The 23582-nt window shown below is 41.0% G+C and overlaps 1 protein-coding gene across 4 annotated transcripts in view; it reads left to right on the plus strand.

The window, feature by feature from the left end:
* Positions 1-23582, plus strand: part of ZC3H12B (zinc finger CCCH-type containing 12B) — a 92360-nt gene extending 68778 nt beyond the window's left edge. For all 4 annotated transcript variants that reach the window (XM_037045981.1, XM_037045983.1, XM_037045980.1 and 1 more), the window contains exons 6-10: positions 7362-8109; positions 16820-16959; positions 18725-18959; positions 19748-19854; positions 21056-23582. In XM_037045981.1, the coding sequence (XP_036901876.1) occupies positions 7505-8109; positions 16820-16959; positions 18725-18959; positions 19748-19854; positions 21056-22476 (2508 nt within the window). In that variant the 5' untranslated portion in view covers positions 7362-7504 and the 3' untranslated portion in view covers positions 22477-23582. The remainder of the gene's footprint in view (positions 1-7361; positions 8110-16819; positions 16960-18724; positions 18960-19747; positions 19855-21055) is intronic.

Raw genomic sequence — 23582 nt, forward strand, 5'->3', positions numbered from 1 at the left:
CTTTGATCAAAAGAGTCTTAGGGTGGGAGTGTGTGGCAGGAAGAGAAAGAGAATAGAGAGGAAGGAGAGGTAAGGGGAGAAGTAATAGAGGAGAGAGCAAAGGAGAGATAAGGAACTTCACAAATGAGTCATGGCAGTAGGCGTGTTCTCCAGAGAAGCTTCTTTAATAACAGCTCCTCAGCCTTCACTCCTGACCAGAGATCACACATTCACTGCACAGTTACTCTGACAGTGACCATGTCCTGTAGTTCCTGATGCAGCTTTCCCACTTGAATTTCAACTGATTTTTCTCCAGACCTTCTTTATACAAGCGAGAAGGAACTAGTAAGTATGTAACCTACAGCTTTCTTGTGCTTCTGGAAGGTTGAGCACTAAAGATGCTTTATGTGTGGGAGATAAAGTCCAGCATAAATTAATGTTACATTTAACAATGTGGTTTTAATTAGTCTGGACAGCAAAGTGTGTGTAGTGTAAGGCGTTTTAGATGGACTATGAACATAAGTCCTGCCTGATGGGAATCAGTGGTGGTGAAGGTAGCAGGAAAATGAGCCCTGGCTTAAAACCTAGGAATAATGAGTCTTGAAATCAAATTATTGTGTGACTATTATGTTTGAAATCCTAGAAGGACAAATGGATGATGAAAATCAACAGACTATTACTTTCCTATCAGCATTTTGTCTAAGTTTTGACATTTGACGTGGGGGCAGAGGACACGAATTGAGGCCATATAATCGTGTGCAAAGTTTTGAAATGAAGTCTTAAATTTTAAATAAGCTCAGTTGTGTTTAGTTCTAGTGGTGGTGATTTTTGCTGTGACATACATCATACTGAGAATGCATTGAAGATGAAGAACATTAAAAGAAAGAAAGAAAAGCCACTTTTGTTTCAGAGAGTAGTGTAAAAACAGGCTAACAAGTGTATTCTCGCTGTTTGAGGGAAATCCCATTTTTATAAACTATAGAAAATATTCTATTTTTATACTTATTTCCTTGCTAGGTGCTACCTATGTATAAACCATTTAAGAGTGCAGGAATAGCCCTGGCACAGAAGCCCTGCTGTGGCTCAGTAGACTGAGCACTGGCCTGTGAACTGAAAGGTCTTAGGTTTGATTCTTGATCAGGGCACATGCCTGGGTTTCCAGTCCGTGGGGGGGGCTGTAACAGGCAACCAGTCGATGTATCTTTCTCACACTGATGTTTCTCACTTTCTGCCTCCCTTCTCCCCTCTCTAAAAGTAAATAAATAAAATCTTTTTAAAAATCAAAATTTAAAAAAAAGAGTGCATGAACAAGTGTGTGTGATTGGAGGCTGAGGAAGCAGTAAAGGAAGTCTTTATCTCCTTTATGATATGATTGCTGTATGTAATTGATGTAATATAAATGAAAATGGAAACACTTTTAAGATTTTGGATTTTGAATGATCTCTATTAGCATTCATGTGAACCCTTTACATTTTCAGAATCAGTAAAGGTTTCCAATCCCTTAACCTCCTAAACATTAAGAAAGCTTACGCTTTGTTTCTCCTTGGGATTTGTGTAATTTCTTTAGCTGATGTGCTTGACACAAGCAATTAAAGGTGGGCTATATAAGTCATAACAACCCAAATCTTGGTTGTGTAGGTAATGACGTGGCCCTGTTGATTGAAAGTGTGTATGTGAAAGCACTGAGGTGACACTAATATGCAATGCAAATGGAAACGATTGTTCATATGTTATTATTATTCCTAAAGTTTCATAATAACTTATTTTTGTCATTTTAAAGTAAGATATGATGGCTTAATACAATACAGATTTGGATGTGCTCTCTTTTAAAGCTAATTCTGTTTTTAAAATTATACAGTTCAAAGAGTAGAAACCAAGAAAAGAGCTCTGTGGTCTTATGATGACTGAACTGTAGTCACTTCTCAATTACCTGGGCCCCACTAAAAATCCCACTTAGTAGATAATTTTTATGTGCATATATTTTTTGAGGATGCCTACTGTGAAAAAAATTGCAAGAAGGGAAAGGGAAAGGCAATATCTAACTAGGGATTCCTAAGTCTTTCTTAGAACATGTCTTCACAGAGCACAACTTGAGAGTTAACAACTCCACAAATAATAAAGTGACTTAACCATATGTAGATAATTTAGAATTTACTATTCTGTTCTTGACGTAGCATCTGCTGGATAGCTCTGTCCTACGTGGCAATTGGGCTTTTTTGAACATTTCCAATGGCTCAGTCCACATGGCCAGATGTTTCTGTCTCCATACTGGGTGTTTTTGGCATATTTGGGTTAAAAAAATGAAGTAAAGTTTGTAGTAGCACCTGAATACTTGACCTTGGAAAATTCTTCTGTGAAAATGCAAAATGAGCAAATTGTATTTCATAAAAGAATGGTGGAGGAGAGGTGGAAGAGGAAAGTACACTGAGCACACTGAAAGACTTTGTTTGTTCTGTTTTTTCTTTTTTCTTTAAAGATTGTGTTTATTTTATCTTTAGACGGAGGGGAAGGGAGGGAGAAAGGTGTGTTGAAAGAAAGGAATGGAGATATCAGTGTGTTGTTGCCTCTTATGCGCCCCCTCCTGGGGACCTGCCCTGCAACCTAGGCGTGTGCCCTGACTGGGAATTCCAACAGACGACCCTTTGCTTTGCAGGGTGGTGTTCTATCCACTGAGCCACACCAGCCTGGGCTGTTTTGTTTTTTCTTCGTGGCAGTTTCTTGAGGTCACTATCATCAGCTTTTGCCTGCATGGGTTTCACTGCTTTTTTATATTCAAATACAAATCTGCAATTATTTGCTTAATCATATTCTTAAGCAAATTATAGGCAAGCACTGCACTTATAACACATGGCTTTCTGGTGACAGAGCTCTTAGCTTCTTAAATTACATCCCAGTCCTATAATTTCATCTGACTAATGTGATTTTCCATAGTATGCCAGTCTTTCATGCATTCATTTGTGATTTTTTAAATCAATAACAATGAAAGATAAAAACTCTTTTCAACACGTGTCGTAAGTACGTGCTAGAACATTATCTTTGAAAGTTTTCTTCCTACTCACTTCCTTTTTGGGCAAAATTAACTATTTTCTCTTAGCCATCCTCAATACTTTTACTTATTGTTGCTCTCACCAGTAATATTAGACATGAGGTATTGACTAAGGCACAATACCATATTAATCTTATAATTTAAAAAACTCTTCCCTGCCCTGAAAATCATTACTGTTTCCTTTAAGGCTCAACTCATACCCCCAATACTTTTTAAAATTAAAGTATAGTTGACATACAATATTATATTAATTCCAAGTGTACAACATAGTCATTAGACATTTATATACCTTAGTACGCAATGATCACATTAAGTGTAGTAACCATCTGTCACCCTGCAAAGTTATAACAGTATTATTGACTATATTCCTTTTTACCTTTTTTATCAATCCACCTATCTCCCTCTCCTCTGGCAGTCATCAGTTTGTTCTCAGTTTCTTTCTTTCTTCTTTTTTTGAAAGATTTTATTTATTTATTTTTACAGGAAGGCAAGGGAAGAAGAAAGAGAGGGAGAGAAACATCAGTGTGTAGTTGCCTCTTGCAGGCCCCCTACTGGGGACCTGGCCGGCAACACAGGCGTGTGCCCTGACGAGAATTGAACTGGCGACCTTCCGTTTTTGCAGACCAGAGCTCAATCCACTGAGACACACCAGCCAGGGCTTGTTCTTAGTTTCCATGACTTTGTTTTTGTTTTGTTTGTTATTTTGTTTTGTGGGGTTTTTAAATTTTACATACAAATGAAATGCGCTCTTTGTCTTTCTTTGTCCCTTAATCACTTGTCACAGTTTTTAATTGTGAGTTATATAATCATTTTAATATTGTCTATCTTCACTCTCTACCACCATCACTAAAAGCACCTTGAAATTAGGGACCATGTCTGTTTTTATGTCCTCAGCCCCTAATATGTTTCTTGGTACTTAATTAATAAGTAAAAAAAAAAGACTTATTTTTTTTATAGCCGAGTAGTAATCCATTATGTCAGTGGACCACAGGTTTTTGATCTATTCATTTACTGAAGGGCACTTGGGATGTTTCCAAATCTTGCCTATTGTAACTCATACTGCTATGAATATAGGGGTGTATATATTCTTTTGAATTACTGTTTCAGGTTTCTTCAGGTATAGTCCCAGAAGTGGAATCGCTGGATCATAAGGCAGTTCCATTTTTAATTTTTTGAGGAACATCTATATTGTTTTCCACAGTGGCTGCACCAGTCTGCATTCCCACCAACAGTGCACTAGGGTTCCCTTTCCTCCACAACCTCACCAGCACTTGTTGTTTGTTGATTTATTGATTATGGCCATTCTGGCAGGTGTGAAGTGATATTTCATTGGGGTTTTAATTTCCATTACCCTTGGTGACAGCATGGGTGGACCTGGACAGCATTATGCTAAGTGAAGTAAGCCAGTGAAAGAAAGACAAGTACCACATGATTTCATACATATGTGGAATCTAATGAGCAAAATGAAGTGAGCAAAATAGAGACAGAGTCATAAAGAGCAGGCTGACAGCTGTTGGGGGGTGCTGAGTGGGGGGGGGTGAGGAATTGAGCAAAAAAACGAAAAAAGAGAAAAAACTCTTGGACATGGGCTACATGTGGTGACTGCCAGGGAAGGAGGGCTGGAGAGGTGGAGGAAGGTGGGGGATAAATGGAGATGAACAGAGACTTGACTTAGGGTGGTGAACACACAGTACGGTGTACAGATGATGTGTTGTAGAATTGTGCACCTGAAACCTGTATGATTTTGTTAAGCAGTGTCACCCCAGTAAATTCAATACAAAGTGAGGCAATGACTTCAAGTATTATATCATTCTTGAATTCCTTCCTAATCTCTACAACCACCACTTTCCTGTACAACCTCACTGGCAGAACTGAGCATTTCCTCTTCTGTATGTCAATGGAAGTTTTCAAGTAACTTGAAGGACCAACCAGGCATTAGGTTTGCCTATTGTTCTGACATAATAATAAATAATCCTCCTTTCATTCTCAGAAGTGTCCCATGTTGGACTGTAATTGAAACGGTCACCCTATATAGAATTGCGTTTCAGCACTGTATAGGGCCCCATCCAGTCATTTTGTTCTTTTAGTTTGTGAGTTGTTTGAAGACAAGGATCAGTTCTGGCTTCTTTTCCTAGACCCAGGGCTTATCACAGTGTCTGGCACTCACTGGCTGTTCTTTTGAGAAAAAGGACATTCCTGCTATTGTTGCCTCAAGGGGTTTGCGTTGCTAAATGATACAAAGCAAACACAAAAAGTACACGATACCGCACACCTACATAGGTTCTAGGACAAATGAAAAACAATGTTTACAAAATTGTACTGCTTAAGGCTTTGAACGGTAAATCCATATTTATGTCTGCTAAGTCATTTATTTCTCTTCCACTTTTGGTTATTGAATAAGAAAATTTCACAATAACAACTAGTCATTTCAGTGAGGATTTTCTTTGTTGTGGGGTTTTCCCTGAGTGTAAGTTTGCTATCATATGTCTTTCTCTGTGAACATGGTAAAGGTGCTCACCCCAGTATCAATTTGGAGAAAAGCACTCTGCGCTCCACTAAGAGTGGCCAAACATGTCTTTTACATTTGCCAAGAAAATATATACGCAGTCTTATAAACAGTTGTTTTTAAGTGACTTTTCGAATTTTGAATAAACATGGGGACAGGAATCTCAATGCCCTAGACATTATTTTGAAGAGAATAAAATGTAAGTCAGATAGTAAATGTGGAACTTACAGAGGGAATAGCCCTTATAGTTTGGATAACAAAGTTGAACGGAGAAGTAAAAGTGAAATTGGTATCTATGTGTTAGCTAATTAATTAAGGGAAATATTGAAGTTATAAGTGGTAGTATAATCACTGGAGGAGTTATTATATGCTGTCTGAATGTCAGTTCTGTCAATTCTGTGAGCATATAATGTTTCCAAATATGACTCTTTTAAGTAAGCATGCAGTTGTGCACATTCTTCTTAGATAGAGCTATTGGTAGCTTTTCTCCTTGTTTGTAAAAATAGGATTGAAGTGTAACTGGAAAACTCTAGTACATTGATCACATAGACTGGTTTTAGATTAGTGAGCAAAGCTACTATCTGAAGAGCTTGTCAGTATTCACATGTCTACATCCTTCCCTCATGGTCAGTCTCCTTTCTTTCTTTCTTTTTTAAAGATTTTATTTATTTATGTTAGACAAAGGGTAAGGGAGGGAGAGAGGAAGAGAAATATCAGTGTGTGGTTGATTCTTGAGCGCCCCCTACTGGGGATCTGGCCAACAATTCAGGCATGTGTCCTGACTGGGAATTGAATGCACAACCCTTTGGTTCGCAGGCCAGCACTCAATCCACTGAGCCACACCAGCCAAGGCTCTTCTTTTTTAAGCCAAGCCTCTAGTGGTGTCTCTTGCACCCTTTACATGTATCGAGAACTTACTATGTTCTGGTCACTTAACTAAGCACTTTTCTTACTCATTGTATGTAATCATTACCCTGTGAGGTAACTATCAATATCCTCATTTTACATAGGAGGGAGTGAGGCTCAAATTGAAGGAAACACTTTGGCAAAGTTAGAACTAAACTGGCCAGGACAGATGAAGTTAGGTGAGAAAAGTTTAGAAATAAAATTTCCCCTGATTCTTTTCTGTAGCTTCGATTTTTATAAATGTCCTGGTTTCTCATGCAAGTTGAGTCAATTTTATTTCTTCTCCAATATAATAAAGGCAACTACAATAAATATAAGCGGCTGCAGACACAATTCATGAGTGCGTACAAACCTCTTTCCCTATCTGGAGCACACCTCTCTATTTGTTACCCTTCTGGCCTGCTGCAGTCACTTACAAGTAAGTTTAATGGTTTTAAACTTCCTCAGCAGATGAGTTCCCTGATATTTTGCAGAAAGTAGTACTGGAGAGGCTGTAGTCTTCAGGAGTGGAGCTCAGGTCTAGCGGAAGGATCTGGTGTAGAATCTGGACAACTTACATGGCATAAAGGAAGAGAGAGAGTCCTTTCAAGGACATTTATATTTTTGTACCCTGTTGAAATGCCATGTTTCTCTTTCTCAAAGTTATGCTAAGCAGTCAACTTTAGCTGTGATTTGTGTGTGTGTGGGGGGGTGGATTATAGCATTATTGTCACCACTGAAAGACTTGTATCTAGAATTATTAGAGAATTAAAAACTTTCTATGTTTTTTCTGTATTTTTAATGTAAGATGAGGCCAACCATTTTAAGCAAAAAAAAAAAAAAAAGTCAGACAACAAATAGTTTCTTAGGAAGAAACTGCTACATCCTAAAATGCCTTCCCAGAACTTTGCTAAATATGACTGTGGTATGTGTGTTCATTTGTAGGGACTAGTAACATCTGAACATACCAAACCAAACAGATAAAGTCTTGCACCATCACTACCACCACATTTTACCACAAAGAAATGCCACCGTACGTGGATTCCAAGCAGGCTTAAAAAGAAAAACGCAGTAACCCACTGAACGGGATGACGGCCACAGCTACAGTGGAGACAACAAAAATGAAGAAGAGTGCTTCCAAGGAAGAGAAGCCTAAGCAAGACAGCACGGAGCAGGGCAATGCTGATTCTGAAGACTGGGTGAGCTCCGAGAGTGACCCTGAACAGATGAGCCTTAAGAGCGGCAACAACAATGACAATAGTTGCAAACCTGAGGCTGTTCAGTTAAAGAAAAAGGAGATTCCTTCCAAGCCACACCGCCAGCTCTGTAGATCACCCTGCCTGGATCGTCCGAGCTTCTCCCAGAGCAGCATTCTGCAGGATGGGAAGCTTGACTTGGAAAAGGAATACCAAGCCAAGATGGACTTTGCTCTAAAGCTGGGCTATGCAGAGGAACAGATTCAGTCAGTGCTGAACAAGCTGGGCCCAGAATCACTTATTAATGATGTATTGGCAGAGCTTGTCAGACTTGGGACCAGAGGTGATTCAGAAGGGCAGGTCAACCTGAGTCTGTTCGTGCCCCGGGGTCCCAGCTCCAGAGAGATTGCAAGCCCTGAACTGTCTCTTGATGATGAAATAGACAGCAGTGACAATTTGAGACCAGTTGTCATCGATGGAAGTAATGTGGCAATGAGGTAAGACTGGTATATTTTCTCTCTCTTTCTTTAAAACTGCCACAAGCTCATAGAAATTGTCTTCCTTTACCAAAAACTAAGGTATGTATGTCCTTTGTCTAGGATATGCTGTCTAGCTTGTGTTCCTCTAGGTGCACACAGAGGCTAAAATGATGCTACCCTAGCCTTTTCTCTTTGCTTGGGAATTGTTGCTGATTTATCTTCAGGAATTCTGGAAGCAGCTTAGATATCAGTGATACTTCAGAGAAGGCATAACCATTCAGCCTTTGTTTTTCTTGAAGTTCTCCCTCCCACCTATACTTGGCTAGACCAATCGTCCTGAAAATATTGCTTTTATTTATTTTTATTTATTTATTTTTAGAGAGGAGAAGGAAGGGAGAAAGAGAGGAAGGGAAACATCAATGTGTGGTTGCCCTTCACATGCCCCTTACCTGGAACTTGGCCTGCAACCCAGCCATGTGCCCTGACTGGGAATCAAACTGCCGACCTTTTGCTTCACAGACCGGTGCTCAGTCCACTGAGCCACACCAGCTAGGGCAAAATATTGCTTTCATAATGTCACTTTGGGGCATACTTGGCAACTCATGGTAACTTCCCATTGCCTTTGTACCACATTTGGATCCCTTTGCCTGGCTTTGTGATCTGATCTTTTCTTCCTCCTATTTGATTGTATCTCTCAGACTAACTGCATTTACATCATTCTTTAACAGTCTCCATGTAAATTACGCTGATTTCTATGCCCACTACTTGGGTTCATGTCATTTTCCAACCTAGGAGTGACCTCCTTATCTTCATACCCTTCATGATGTACCACCTCTACAGACAACATTCTCACTTTTCTGATCCCAGCGGTTGCCTCTGAGCTGCAGTACTTATGGTAGGCTGAATAATATCTCCCTAAAGATGTCTACATCCTAATCCCTGGAATCTGTGAATATGTTATCTTGCACAGTAAAAGGGACTTTGCAGATATGATTAAGGATTTCGAAGTGAGGAAACTTATATTGGATCACCAAGATGGGCTCAGTATAACCGCAGGGCTCCTTATAAGAAGGAGGGAGGCAGTAGAATCAGAATGAACAGTAGGAAATATTCAATATGGTGATGGAAAGCAGAGGTTAGGGTGATGTAAGAAAGGAGCCAGAAACCAAGAAATATGGGCAGCCTCCAGGAGCTGAAAAAGCATTAGAAGTCTGCAGAAACAACACAGCCTTGCCCACATTTTGATTTGAGACTTCTGATCTCCTGAAGTAGAATAAATTGGTCTGATTTTAAGTCACTAAATGTGTAGGTATGTGTTATATCAGCGATAGGAGTAATACAGAACCAAGAGTGCCTTCATACTTTATTCCATACTCTCATGTAATTTTTATTTCATATCAGAGAGCCTTAGAAATTCCTTCTTCTATTTATCAACTGAGTCGTCATCCAACTTGGGCTTAAACATTCCCAGTGATTAGGAGCCAGCTTTCTGTTGAGTGCACTACTGCTTGATGGGCTCACTGGAATTCTTCGACCGTACACAACCAGAACAAAGTAAAACGCCTAGAATAGCAACATTTTCATTTGACTATCCCATTGTTTTTCTTAAAGATTTTATTTATTTTTAGAGAGGGGAAGGGAGGGAGAAAGAAGAGAGAGAATCATCCATGTGTGGTTGCTCCTCATGCGCCCCCTACTGGGGACCTGGCCTGCAACCCAGGCATGTGCCCTGACTGGGAATTGAACCCACAACCCTTTGGGTCACTGGCCAGTGCTCAACTTGCTGAGCCACACCAGCCAGGGCTTGACTATCCCATTGTTTTTGAGGGTAGGGACCTTCTTTTGCATCCTTTGTTTTCCCCACAGCACATAGCGCAACATTGGACGCTCCCACAGAGACACGAGGGAGCAGGAATAAGGGCAAGTCTTATAAACCACACCATTGCTGTATTCGAGACTTGCTTAGCAGACTGCCTACAGATATACTTAAATATATAGTTATATTTCATCCTCACAGCAACTTTACAGATGACAAAACTAGAGCTCAGCAAAGTTAAAGGACTTCTTTCACTTGACTTGCTATAGCTAGTAAGTAGCAAAGCAAGCATTTAAACTTAAGTCTCTGGCTTCAAATGAATGAACTTCAACGAACATTTTTAAGTATATATTCTTTGCCAGGTCCTTTAGCATAGGTAATATAATCCTCACTAAAAGCCCCGTATGAATGGACTCAGGTTCAGAGAGGTTGAGTAACTGCCTAATGTCCCACAAGTAATAAATGACAAAGCTTTGATCAAAACCTGAACCTGATGCCAATGCCCCTTCAACCATCTCATGCAACACTGTGTGGCTATTAGTGATATTGAGAATACTTTGGCCCTGGCCAGGTGGTTAGAACATCATCACAATACACCAAGGTTTGGGCTTGGGCTTGGTCAGGGCATATGCAGGAATCAACCAGTGAATGCATAAATAAATGGAACAAGAAATCAGTGGCTCTTTCTCTCTCAAATCAATAAAAAATAAAAAAGAATACTTGGCATTCTTCCTAGGAGAAGATAATACATTTACAGATTTCCTTTTTCAAATCTTTTAAATCGTGACAGCATCAAGGCAAGGTGGGTAGAGCAGGCTAGACATCGTCCCTGTTTTAATGAAGGAAGACTGGAAGCATAGTAACAAGGAATTTAAATGAGCTGTGTACAAAATAGTAATGATGCAGTGAGCCACTAGAAAGCAGAGGGCGATTTCTTTGTTCAAAGGGCCAAAGGTAACTCTGCTCCCCTCCTAATAGGCATACACTGGAGTGATTCTTGAGAGGAAGTAGTGTGGGATCTTCCACACTCAATCTCTTATCAGATCAGACAGCCCAGAACACCTAGACTGGATGTAGGGTTTTTTGCTTTAGAGGTGGGGATGAGAAGAACTCAGAACTTCTTTGAGGACATTGAGATGGTGATATAAAGTCTTCCTTGTCTCTGGAATTCTATTCAAGCGTTGATAGTTAGGAAGTATGCTATGTGGTTCTTTTGCTTTGAAAGGAATAATAGAGAATTAATTACCAAGGTAATTAGTTTCAACATATCTAGTCTACACCAGTAGCAAACTGTCATACTGATGGGAAGATGAACTGTTGTCTTTTGCAGGAGTTGCTTTACTAAGTTAAAGACATCTTACACAATTTAGCCCTGGCTGGTGTGGCTCAGTGGATGGAGCACAGGCCTGCAAACCACATGATGGCGGTTCGGTTCCCAGTCAGGGTACATGGCTGGGTTGCAGGCCAGTTCCCGGTGGGGGACGCATGAAAGGCAACCACACATTGATGTTTCTCTCCCTCTCTCCTTCCCTTCCCCTCTGTCTGAAAATAAATAAATGAAATATTTTTTTAAAAAAGACATCTTACACAATTTAAAGGAAGCAAAAATAATAATAATAACACTGAACCTTATTTTTAGGAGCATATTAAAAGAGTGTGTGGTGGATCACATCATTTTGCTTTAATTGCCAGCTTTGTTCTTGTTAACATCTCTTCCCTTATTTGACTAGGTAAGCCACTGATGAGTCCATTATTCTGCAGTCACATTTTACATGGTCAAAATTCAGTGCCACAGTCAGCTTATGAATTTGTTAGTGCCATTACTCTAAATTCGGTTTGTTTTTCCCATTAGTTAGCGATAAATTTATCGTGATGGGCACTTCTCACACAGACTATGTAATAACATCTGTTCATCCTCAGCATGTTGGGTGATGAGCCTGCATTGATATTATAATTCTTTGTCATTGGCAGCATGTGTTTAATAGTTGCAGCATTGACGTGCCTGTGATTCACATACTAATGTATGCTAAGACACTAAAGGACCTGTCTCCTTTGGGAAGAAAAATCCATTGCAAGGAAATAAAGGCTTCCAAATGCAAATGCTGCCATATTGTTTGTTAAGTCTGGGAGAAGCCCAAATATTTGAACCCTAGTTTTGAAAAAGCTCAGAGGGAGAAGCCAGTGACCCATCTACTAGGCAGAATTTGGTTTGAAACCTGGATCGTGATATGTATCTAAGCTGGTTATTGGGACAGAGGGAGCTGTAATGTCACCAAGATACTCTGTGACTTGTGGGTCCTATAGGCTCTTCACTGCTTTTTAGATGGGCTTTACAGGTCCTAGGTTTTTAAAATTGCGACAAGCCTCTTTGTGAGTTTTCACTAAAACACGTCATCCTGGCAAGCATGACTTTACTTTTCACTTTTTAAAAAATATATTTTATTGATTATACCATTACAGCTGTTCTATTCCCCCCTTCATCCCCCTCCACCCTGCACACCCCCCACCATCCCCCCTTTAATTTATGTCCATGTGTCTCAAGTTCTTTAGATTCTATATTTCCCCTACTATTCTTGCCCTCCCCCATTTTCTACCTACTGTCTCTGCTGTTTTCTGTACCTTCTCCCCCCTTCTCCTCCTCCCACTCCCCTGTTGCTAACCCTCCATGTGTTCTTCATTTCTATGGTTCCGCTCCCAATCTAGCTGTCCTCTTGGTTTGCTTTTGTTTTAGGTGTGGTTGTTAATAACTGTGAGTTGGCTGTCCTTTCACTGTTCATATTTTTCAACTTTCTCTTAGATAAGTCCCTTTAACATTTCATATAATAAGGGCTTGGTGATGATGAACTCCTTGAATTTGACCTCATCTGAGAAGTACTTTTTCTGCCCTTCCATTCTAAATGAAAGCTTTGCTGGATAAAGCAATCTTGGCTGTAGGTCTTTGGATTTTATGACTGGAATACTTCTTTCCAGCCCCTTCTTGCCTGTAAAGTCTCTTTTGAGAAATTAGCTGACAGTCTGATGGGTACTCCTTTGTAGGTGACTGTCCCCTTATCTCTTGCTGCTTCTAGGATTCTCTCCTTCATTTTCATCTTGGCTAATGTAATGATGATGTGCCTTGGTGTGTTCCTGCTTGGATCCACCTTCTTTGGGACTCCCTGAGCTTCCTGGATTTCCTGGAAGTCTATTTCCTTTGCCAGACCGAGGAAGTTCTCCTTTATGATTTGTTCAAATAAGTTTTCCACTCGTGGCTGTTTCTTTTCCCCTTCGGGTACCCCTATAATTCAGACGTTGGAATGTTTAAAGATGTCCTGGAGGTTCCTAAGCCTTTCCTCATTTTTTTGAATTCTTGTTTCTTCATTCTTTTCTGGTTGGATGTTTTGTTCTTCCTTCTGGTCCACTCCCTTGATTTGAGTCCCAGTTTCCTTTCCATCACTGTTGGTTTCCTGTGCATTTCCCTTCATTTCAATTGGTTTAGCCTTCATATGTTCCTCTAATTTGTGACTAAAATCAACCAGTTCTGTGAGCATCCTGATCACCAGTATTTTGAACTGTGTGTCTGAGAGGTTCGCTATTTCTTTTTCACTTAGAGTTATTGGCTCTGGGGCTTTGAGTTCTTCTTGAGCCATAATGTTTTGGTCTGTGCTTGCCTGTTATGAATGAGAAGCCCTAGGTGTTCACCAGGGCGGGGCAACTCAGTGGCTGGGTTGTGACGCTGTATGTAGGGGTGGGGTCAAAGGAAAGCAATGGCGGTCCGGTCTGCCGCCTCCAGCCGCTGGGCCGCGTGTCCGTCCCACTGCACTCGAATGTGCGACCGAGGTCAGTCCACCACTTTGCGCAGTCACTGGGTTTGCTGCTGGGGCCTGCGCGGTCCGTCTCACTGCTCACTCCTCTGGCGTGAATGTGTGACCACTGTCAGCCTGCCCCGTACCCTCACTGGGTCTGTGCTGCCACCCGCTGCTACTCCGGCCACCGGTGTGCCTGGGTCGGGGGATCTTTCCTGCCTGACCCTGCTCCGCTGCTGGCTCCGCCCCTCTTACTGGTCTGGCTTGAACGGTTCCTTGGTGTCGGACTTCTGTATAGTTCAGTTTTCTGTTCTTTGGCTGCGTCTTTGTTTACTAAACCTTTGTTGTATTCAAACTTGGTTGTGGGAGAAGGCACAGTGTTTCCACCTATGCCTCCATCTTGGCGGAAGTCCTACTTTTCACTTTTAAGATGTATTCCTTCCTTAAACATTTATTGAGCACTATACTTTGCATATTGAGTCCTTATGTAGGACTTCATTACCACCTCAATAAGTGTTCAAAGTGAATTCTTTTTTTCTTTAAAGATAATTTTTATAAAGATTGTATTTATTTATTTATTTTTAGAGAGGAGGAGGGAAGGAGAAAGAGGAAGAGAAGCATCAATGTGTGGTTGCTTCTCGTGCGCCCCCTACTGGGGACCTGGCCCACAGTGCAACCCAGGCACGTGGCCTGACTGGGAACGAACTGGGACCCTTTGGTTTGCAGGCTGATGCTCAATCCACTGAGCTATGCCAGCCAGGGCAGAAAGTGAATTCTGATTCCTCTTGGGCACTTGATATACTTCATGGAACACTTCCATAGCATGGTTTTAATATGTTATCAATGGAATGCTGTAGGTATTTTACATTTTCCTTAACATGATAATTCCTGGTATGCTAAAAAATTGATATCAGAATACAGATGCATCAAAATACCGAGAAGTGCTTGTCTCTGGGTAATTGTAAAACAGATTCTGCAAGGCTTTTTAAAAAAATATTTTATACATTTTCCACATCTTCTGCCATAAGTATATATTACTTTTATAACAATGAAAGCTAGTTTTAAAGAAATAATTTGGTAATATAAAATATAAAGTTGATGCATCCAATAGCAAATGTTACTCTTGTATTTATTCCTAGTTTTTGACTGTTTTTGTAACAACACACTTTAGAATACCATAGAGCCCAATGAAATGAAATCCCATCCTATTTCTCCAGATTTCTTCTCTAATAGAAATTCTGATGATTTCCAGAGTTCAGGTTATTCTTATAATTACCAATATTATAGCTGTGGGGAAAAAGCACAGCTGGACATCTTCTCCAAAAAGCCAGCTTCATGCTGTGTTAATCCCATATGAACCCTTTAAGGACTGTGGACCTGTCCAATTTACCTAGGTTCACCTTTTCAGAAGCAGTCAGTGGTAGCTCTGTCTCTAAGGCTACATTGTAGTCTGTTGGCAGTTAAATATATTTTCATTTCTTTTTTCTTAAGTGCTTCGACTTTTAGTAGAGTGGTATAATTGCTTTATGGTATGCACTGGAGACCTTTAAACATGCTGAACATGTTTGTAAATGTTAACAAGGGCATTTAATAAATTTTTGTCATGTACCTCGAGTGATAAGACTGTGGGAAGTCTTGCAGTACATGTATTAATGGGGTCCCTGAGATTAGGTAGGAATTTACCCAAAGGGAACAATATAACTGGAGCTAATTTCTCTTGTAGTTGAGTGACTATCAGTGAGAAAGTGAGGAATCTAAAGAGAAAGCCTCCTTCACATTGTCTTTCCTTCCAATCAGTCTTGTTTGACAGGTAGTATCCAGTGATTGCAATGGAATTGCTACATGTAAGCCAATTTGTTTTACCATCCAAGCTGTTAAAATTTACTGTGGCTTAGTGTGGTTTATGTAATATGTCAGAGCACTAGGTTTGATGCGAAGTGATCAGATTTTCACAGTCAGACTAGGACAGCTTTTTGTGAGCTTTTTGAGTGATAACAATAAATACATCTTTTCCCAATTCATCTGTTAATCTTCCTTCTTCCAATTTCCAATCAAATGAATTAAGTTTTTACAGTGTTTATTCTACAAATAATTGTGATAGAATGTCTTCTTTTTGTACATCATGTCCTAATTATGAAAGGAATACTTAGTTTTTTGAAGGAATTTTGGAATTAAAGAAAGAAAATAAATTGCTTATAACCCTCTCACACAGAATAACAATTTTATTAATGTTTTGATGTGTCTTTTTTCTAGTATATTATGGGTTTATATGTAGACTGTTTTCCTACAAAATTGAGATTAAATTATATGTACTAGTATGCACCCTTTCTTTTCTCTTTTAGTATTGTAAACATTTTTGACATCTTAAAATTTTCAATAATGTGATTTTAGTTGGTGTATTATATTTAATTAAATGTGATAACTATTTTCAGTCAGTTTTTATGTGTGTGTCTTCTTTATTGTCATTGTTCTGTTTTAAAAAATATTTTATTTAAAAAACAAAAAATAAAATATTTTATTTATTTATCTTTAGAGGGGAAGGGAAGGAGAGAAATATCAATGTATGGTTGCCTCTCGTGAGTCCTCTGCTGGGAACTGGCCTGCAACCCAGGCATGTGCCCTGACTGGGAATCAAACCGCGATCGTGTGGTTCGCAGGCCCGTGCTCAATCCACTGAGCTACACCAGCCAGGGCGTGATTGTTCTTTTTTAAACTTATTATATGTACTTAAGGCTCATCTGTAACTAACCCTCCATATAAAGTTTATTTAAACCTCTGGTGACATCTCTTCTTTCTTATCTGTTGAAAATATCTGAGACTCTGCAAAGAAAGTGATAGTAGAAACAGAAAGGAAAAAATGGAAGTAGTGATAGGAAATAACCTATCAGTATAAATTGGGAGTTGTTTTCAATCATCTGTGACCCTGAATGAAGGTATAATAATAACGGCAATATTTGTAATGATTGAATAAAAAAGAATTAGATTTTCTCTTTTAAAAAGTATTTACATTTTTGGCATTATCAAGAAAGAAAACGTCTGTTAATATCTTGCTACTAAGGAAAAGCCTGTTTAGAGTATTTCTTTGCTACCTCTTATCAGTCCTCTCCTCTCCCTCTCTGTCTTTTGAAAGCCATGGGAATAAAGAAGAGTTCTCCTGCAGAGGGATACAGCTTGCTGTGGACTGGTTTCTCGATAAAGGCCATAAAGATATTACTGTATTTGTGCCTGCATGGAGAAAGGAGCAATCTCGACCTGATACACCCATTACAGGTATGATTTTACATAAGACTTTTTTGTTTCTCATCCAGAAGCAGAGCTAGCAAGATCGTTTGGGGAGAGGTTGATGGTCCCAATTTAGATAATTATTTTTCTAAGTTTCTTAAGTATGCTTAAAGTGCATTTTATTAAGTGTATTTTAAGCATACTTTTCCAGTTAAAACCATCATTCTGTTGTGGGATACAACAGTTCAATAGAGACAACTTCAATTCAGCAAAGAAGAAAGCACACGGTTGCAAAAAGTGTGCTTTTCTGTTTTACCCGAGACTTCAGACTAAAGGGGAATGAATCTGGTGATGAACACGACTGTTTCCCAAAACACTGAAGAAACTGTGGTAAAAAACTAATCTCAGTCTGTACCAGAAAAGTGACTGCAGGCTTTGCAAATTAGGGAATAGAATAGAAAGAAAAGTCCCATGTTAGTCAGAGCCAATTTATCCATGAGACATAGGAATCCCAGGAGGAGAAGTTGAATATAATAACAATGAATGTATAATAACGTCTCTGGCTAGATTATTTGTCTCTATACTAATGCAGTTTTAAAGTATAATTTTTAATATTTCTTTGTGGAAGAAGGGGCCTGTGAAGGCAAAAGTGCCTCAGGTCTACAAAAATCATATGCAGCCCTAACAGCAGTAGGGTCGCTACATTCACTAACAACAGTATGTGAAGCTAGCTCTTTTTTAAAAGATTTTATTTATTTAGTTTTAGAGAGAGAGGAAGGGAGGGAGAAAGAGAGGGAAACATCGATGTGTGGGTGCTTCTAGAGTGCCCCTGCAACCCAGACATGGGCCCTGACTGGGAATTGAACTGGTGAACCTTTGGTTCTCAGGCTGGCACTTAATCGACCGAGCCACACGAGCCAGGGTTGAAGCTAGCTCTTTTCAACATTTGAGAACATATAGACCCCAGTCCTCTGAGTATCAGCCGTTGCCCTGATGTGGCAAATGAGAAAGTCCAGTGCATGGCTGTTGCAGCTGTGTCATGGAGCAGGAGTCTGAGAGTAGATCCTGGCCCCGCTTGAGCACAGCCTTTGTCTCCTCAGTGATTAAGAGGCCAAAAGGAAGGAGGGTTGGGACTGACATGGTCCAGCTTGATGTTTTCCCTTAGCTGTGGCCTTCCTCTAGGCCATGGGTGTCAAACTCATTTTCACTGGGGGCCACATCAGCCTTGCAGTTGGCTTCAAAGGACTGAATATAACTTTAGGACTGTATAAATGCAACTATTCCTTAACAGTTAAGCGACAGCTTGGTGGCAGCCAGGTAGAAACAAGGTGCCGGGCTGTATAAAACAAGGTGGAGGGTTGGACTTGGCCCGTAGCCCTTGTGTTTGCCACTTGTGTTTGCCACTTGTGTTTGCCACTTGTGTTTGCCACTTGTGTGCTAGGCAAAAGGCAAAAAAAACACCAAACTCCCAAGTCCCTAGGAGTGATGCTTTAATCTCCTTGCGACAGCCACACCTTCAGCATATTGCTCTATTTTCTTCAGCAACCAAAAGCTGGTGCTTCAGGCAAAGAGGAAAATAAGCATGAAGAATTCTAGAATATCAGTGTTATTTCTTACGCTTCATGGTAGGTTTAAAACTTAGTCATTATTGAATCCAGCTCCCTCATGTTATCAAAAAGAAAACTGAAGTCACCTTTCCCTATGGGAAAATAATGTGTTCATCTAGTACCAACTTATGTAGTCATTACATGGGGATAGTGTTCATTTCCAAAGATAAATTGTACTCTGGAGCATATAATCCATATTTTGACAGATCAAGATATCCTACGAAAACTGGAGAAGGAAAAGATTCTTGTCTTCACACCATCCCGAAGGGTCCAAGGCCGGAGAGTTGTCTGCTACGATGACCGGTTCATAGTCAAGCTGGCTTTTGATTCCGACGGCATCATTGTATCCAATGATAACTATCGAGACCTTCAAGTTGAAAAACCGGAATGGAAGAAGTTTATAGAAGAACGATTGCTGATGTATTCTTTCGTGAATGACAAGTACGTTTCTTTCCAGTAGACTCTGAATAGCCTAAATCCAAGTTACCCCTAGGAAGAGATTTTATGTCATGGCAATAAACATTTGCTGAATGCTTACTGGGTACTGTGCATCGAGCTGGCTGCCATGGGGATAAAATGCTGGATCAGAAACAAGAGTTTCCCTTTGGAAGAGACAACCATAATGTGTTGTGATAATTGCTATGGTTACAATTTTTAAAACTGCTTTGTCTGTGTGAAATGATAGGAACAGGCCTCACGGAGGAGATGACATTTGAGATGAAGTTGACAGATAGAGGAAAGGGGGCAGCTGGGCATTACAGGCAAAGGGAACATTGTGAATGAAGCTATAAAGGCATGAAAGTGAGTTGCATGTTGGGAAGCCAGTGAGCATGCCAGTATGGCTGGAACATATAGATAGTCTGTGAAAGAATTATGCACAGGAAAAAAATCATCCTTTTTTTTGTGATCGAGTGGTAATATAGAAAAGAATTGCTGCCTTAGCAAAAGATAGACTTGAGGCAGGAAGGGCAATGATAAGGCTGTGACAATAGCATAGGCGAGAGGTGATGAAACACCATTGTGTGGCTGCCTCTCACGAGCCTCCTGCTGGGGACCTGGCCCACAACCCAGGCATGTACCCTGACTGGGAATTGAACCAGTGACCCTTTGGTTCACAGGACCGCGCTCAATCCACTGAGCCACACCAGCCAGGGCAAAGGTCTGAACTTCTGATAAGGGCTAGTGGGAACAGAGGGGAAGACATTTACCTCTTGCTTGCTTGCTTTCAGATTTATGCCTCCAGATGATCCTTTGGGACGCCATGGGCCAAGCCTTGAAAATTTCTTAAGAAAGAGACCTGTTGTTCCCGAGCACAAGAAGCAGCCATGTCCCTATGGTGAGTACCTATGTACAAAACTGAGTTCTGTACTAAGGGAAACATAAGGACTCTGAATGCTTTTCTCTTCAAGGTTTCCCTTTCTAGTGGAGAATTCTGCCTTTTTCACCCTCTGTGAGTTAAAGCCTGTCTTCATGTAGTTGCATTTAGGCATTTAAGGAAACATCCTAGAAGCTGCATGAGAAAAAGGTAACTAGAATTGAAGAGAAGATTACTTGTCACTTGTTAAAATGACGCATGCACTCCAGCTGCCTGTGTCCCTGCCCCCAGCAAAGTGCAGAACCCCGCAGGGCCTACAGAAGCAGAAAGTGCAACGCCAAACTGGGTTTGGCCCCAAGAAACACATGTCAGTCAGGCACATGATTGCACCCCCCGTCAACTAACAAATACCCTTTTCTTTGGATCTGTACTTTCCAGTTTGCTTCTAAAGCTTCTTTTCATTTACAAATGAATTTTCATTATAAAAGAATTTTCATTTGTAAGTTTTTAAAAATGCAATTTTATACAGTACTTTCATGGTCTTACCCAAGTCCCTCGGTTACAAAGTTTGCAAGCCCAACAGTGCAACGTAGGCCGCCTGGTCTGAGACAAGTTTGGATGTTTGCTCTTTGGGGTCATTTGTTTGTGGGATGTCTTAGTTTTTGTTCTCACTGAAATTTATTGAAATCATAGAGTATTTTCATGTTCATTGTCTTCATTTCATCTTCACAAAGGCCCTATAATATAGGTGTAATTGCAAACCTTTGTTTAAAGAAGAGGAAAATGAGGCTCAATGAGTAAAGTCACTTTCCAAGGTCACACGGCTAGTGAGTGACAGCTGGAATTGACACCTAGGTCTGCCTGGCCTCCAAGCCTGTGCTCTTTGCACGGCCCTGTGATGCCCGCTGCTGCTCTCCGCCACCTCAGTGTGCAGGTCACAGCCAGGCAAAGTTGTGAATTACAGGCAAACGAAGGCTCTTCAACTGCTTAGCTCCTAGCATTCACACTACAGTTTCCTCCCCAGCTTCCTTCTTCTCTCTCCCCTCACAGTGCACGATGGCTTCCTTGTTGTGTGACTCCCATCTTTATGGAAAGTTACTTTTTGGCTTTAACCACAAACAGTGAAACTCTAACATGAGTGACCAGAATGTTACAACAGTTTCTAGCAAACAGAGTTGCACCGCTATGAGAGAGGTCTAACCCCAAGGCATTATTCTTTCAGGTAAAAAATGCACATATGGCCACAAGTGCAAATACTACCATCCAGAGCGGGCCAACCAGCCCCAGCGTTCAGTGGCAGACGAGCTCCGCATCAGTGCCAAACTGTCCACAGTGAAAACCATGAGCGAAGGTACCCTGGCCAAGTGTGGTGCGGGGCTGTCAAATGCCAAAGGTGAGATAACTTCAGAAGTCAAGCGTGTGGCCCCGAAGCGCCAGTCAGATCCCAGTATCCGGTCCGTGGCTATGGAGCCTGAGGAATGGGTGTCCATTTCCCGTAAGCCTGAGGCCAGCTCTGTCCCCTCACTTGTGACTGCCCTCAGTGTCCCCACGATTCCACCTCCCAAAAGCCATGCAGTGGGTGCACTCAACACCCGTTCAGCCAGCAGCCCAGTGCCAGGATCCTCTCATTTCCCCCACCAGAAATCCTCATTGGAGCACATGGCCAGCATGCAGTACCCTCCCATCCTCGTTACCAACAGCCATGGGACCCCTATTAGCTATGCTGAGCAATATCCAAAGTTTGAGTCCTTGGGGGACCACGGCTACTATTCAATGTTAGGCGACTTCTCCAAAATGAACATCAACAGCATGCATAACCGAGAGTACTACATGGCTGAGGCAGACCGGGGGGTGTATGCCAGGAATCCCAGCCTCTGTCCTGACAGCCATATGAGCCATACCAGGAACGACAGCTATTCCTCTTACAACAACCTGTACTTGGCTGTAGCTGATGCCCATCCTGAAGGCAACCTGAAGCTGCATCGCTCAGCATCTCAAAACCGTCTTCAGCCTTTTCCTCATGGTTACCATGAAGCCTTAACGCGAGTACAGAGTTATGGCCCAGAGGATTCTAAGCAAGCCTCCCACAAGCAGTCAGTCCCCCACTTAGTGCTGCATGCCCAGCACCCAGCAGCTGGAGCACGCTCCAGCTGTCCTGGAGACTACCCCATGCCTCCTAATATCCATCCTGGAGCTACGCCCCAGTCAGGACGTGCTCTGGTAATGACTCGGATGGACAGCATTTCTGACTCCCGCCTCTATGAGAGCAACCCCATGAGGCAAAGACGACCTCCTCTGTGCCGGGAACAACACGCCAGCTGGGATCCGCTGCCTTGTGCAGCCGATTCCTATGGCTACCACTCCTATCCTCTGAGCAACAGCCTCATGCAGCCATGCTATGAGCCAGTCATGGTACGCAGCGTGCCTGAAAAGATGGAGCAGCTTTGGAGGAATCCTTGGGTTGGAATGTGCAATGATTCCAGGGAGCATATGATCCCAGAACACCAGTATCAGACCTACAAGAACCTCTGCAATATTTTCCCTTCCAACATCGTTCTCTCAGTGATGGAGAAGAATCCCCACACAGCAGATGCGCAGCAGCTGGCAGCCTTGATTGTTTCTAAGCTTAGGGCTGCACGTTGATGTGACATAAGACCTGTTTCTTTATATACAAATATGAATATTAATGCAAACAGTGCACTAATACTATCATAACAGTAACTAATAATTGTGTGTTGTGCTTTATGAGTTACAGAATGTTTATGTCTTTGAAGCACATAACAACCCTGTGAGGTAAGTTGTACTAATACCTTGTTTTCAAGACAAGGAAACTGAAGCTCAGTGAGATTAAGCGATTTGCCAAGGTCATACTGCTAGCAAATCAGGACCAAGTCAGGACTCAACCCAAGTCCTGTGACTCCAAGGCTCATGCCCTTCTGCACTGCACCAGGCAGATCATGAAGGACAAAACCCTGGCGGGGAGCTAAATGCAAGGAACCCCAAGGGATTCCATTCTAAACCTTGTCATAATTACATGTTTTATATTACAAAGTGTTGATCATATATCTATCTAATTTAGAGAACCTTGGGATCAGGTAATATGTGGAATTAATCTTTTGGAATTTTTAATGGGAATATTTAGAGGTATTTCAAAGCAAATGCATATTTTATTGCATGGATATCTAACCATTTACTATCTTTATTAACCAAGCTATAGGGTCACAGTGAAGCTTCTAGAGTTATATTTCAAACCTATTGCTAGGAATTAGACTGCATGTATGAGTGTATTTAGTTTGAGATGTATTTAGTTTGAGATGTGCGTGTACTTCTATGTAACTTTTTACACAGTGATGATGATAAGATAGACTCTACACAGACCTTAGTCTACAGCTAAATAGATCACAAATCTGACTTGATGATTTTATGCCACATTTCCTAGTTTCAACTAGTTTTGAAAGTGAAATCACATACCAGTATTTGAGCATTGCTTTCTTAAACACCAGAGCAAACTAGCTCTATTTCCTTTGCACTTTTCTACTTGTCGACATTTATTGACAGTTCTTAGCTTTTAAGTCTCTTCACCTCAACCAATTAGGGATCAGATTGCAGCCTTTTTTCTGCAGAGTTGCTGATGGATAATAAGCTCAATTCCCAAGCATTGTAGATATGTGCTACACAGGCATGGACGAGTTTGACCAGCACCAAGGAATTCACTACCAGAGAGATGGCCAAACTCATGCGGCATTCCA

Source organism: Sturnira hondurensis, unplaced genomic scaffold (genome assembly GCF_014824575.4).
Source record: "Sturnira hondurensis isolate 20B ecotype Veracruz unplaced genomic scaffold, ASM1482457v3 Scaffold0004711, whole genome shotgun sequence".
Taxonomy (NCBI): Eukaryota; Metazoa; Chordata; class Mammalia; order Chiroptera; family Phyllostomidae; genus Sturnira; species Sturnira hondurensis.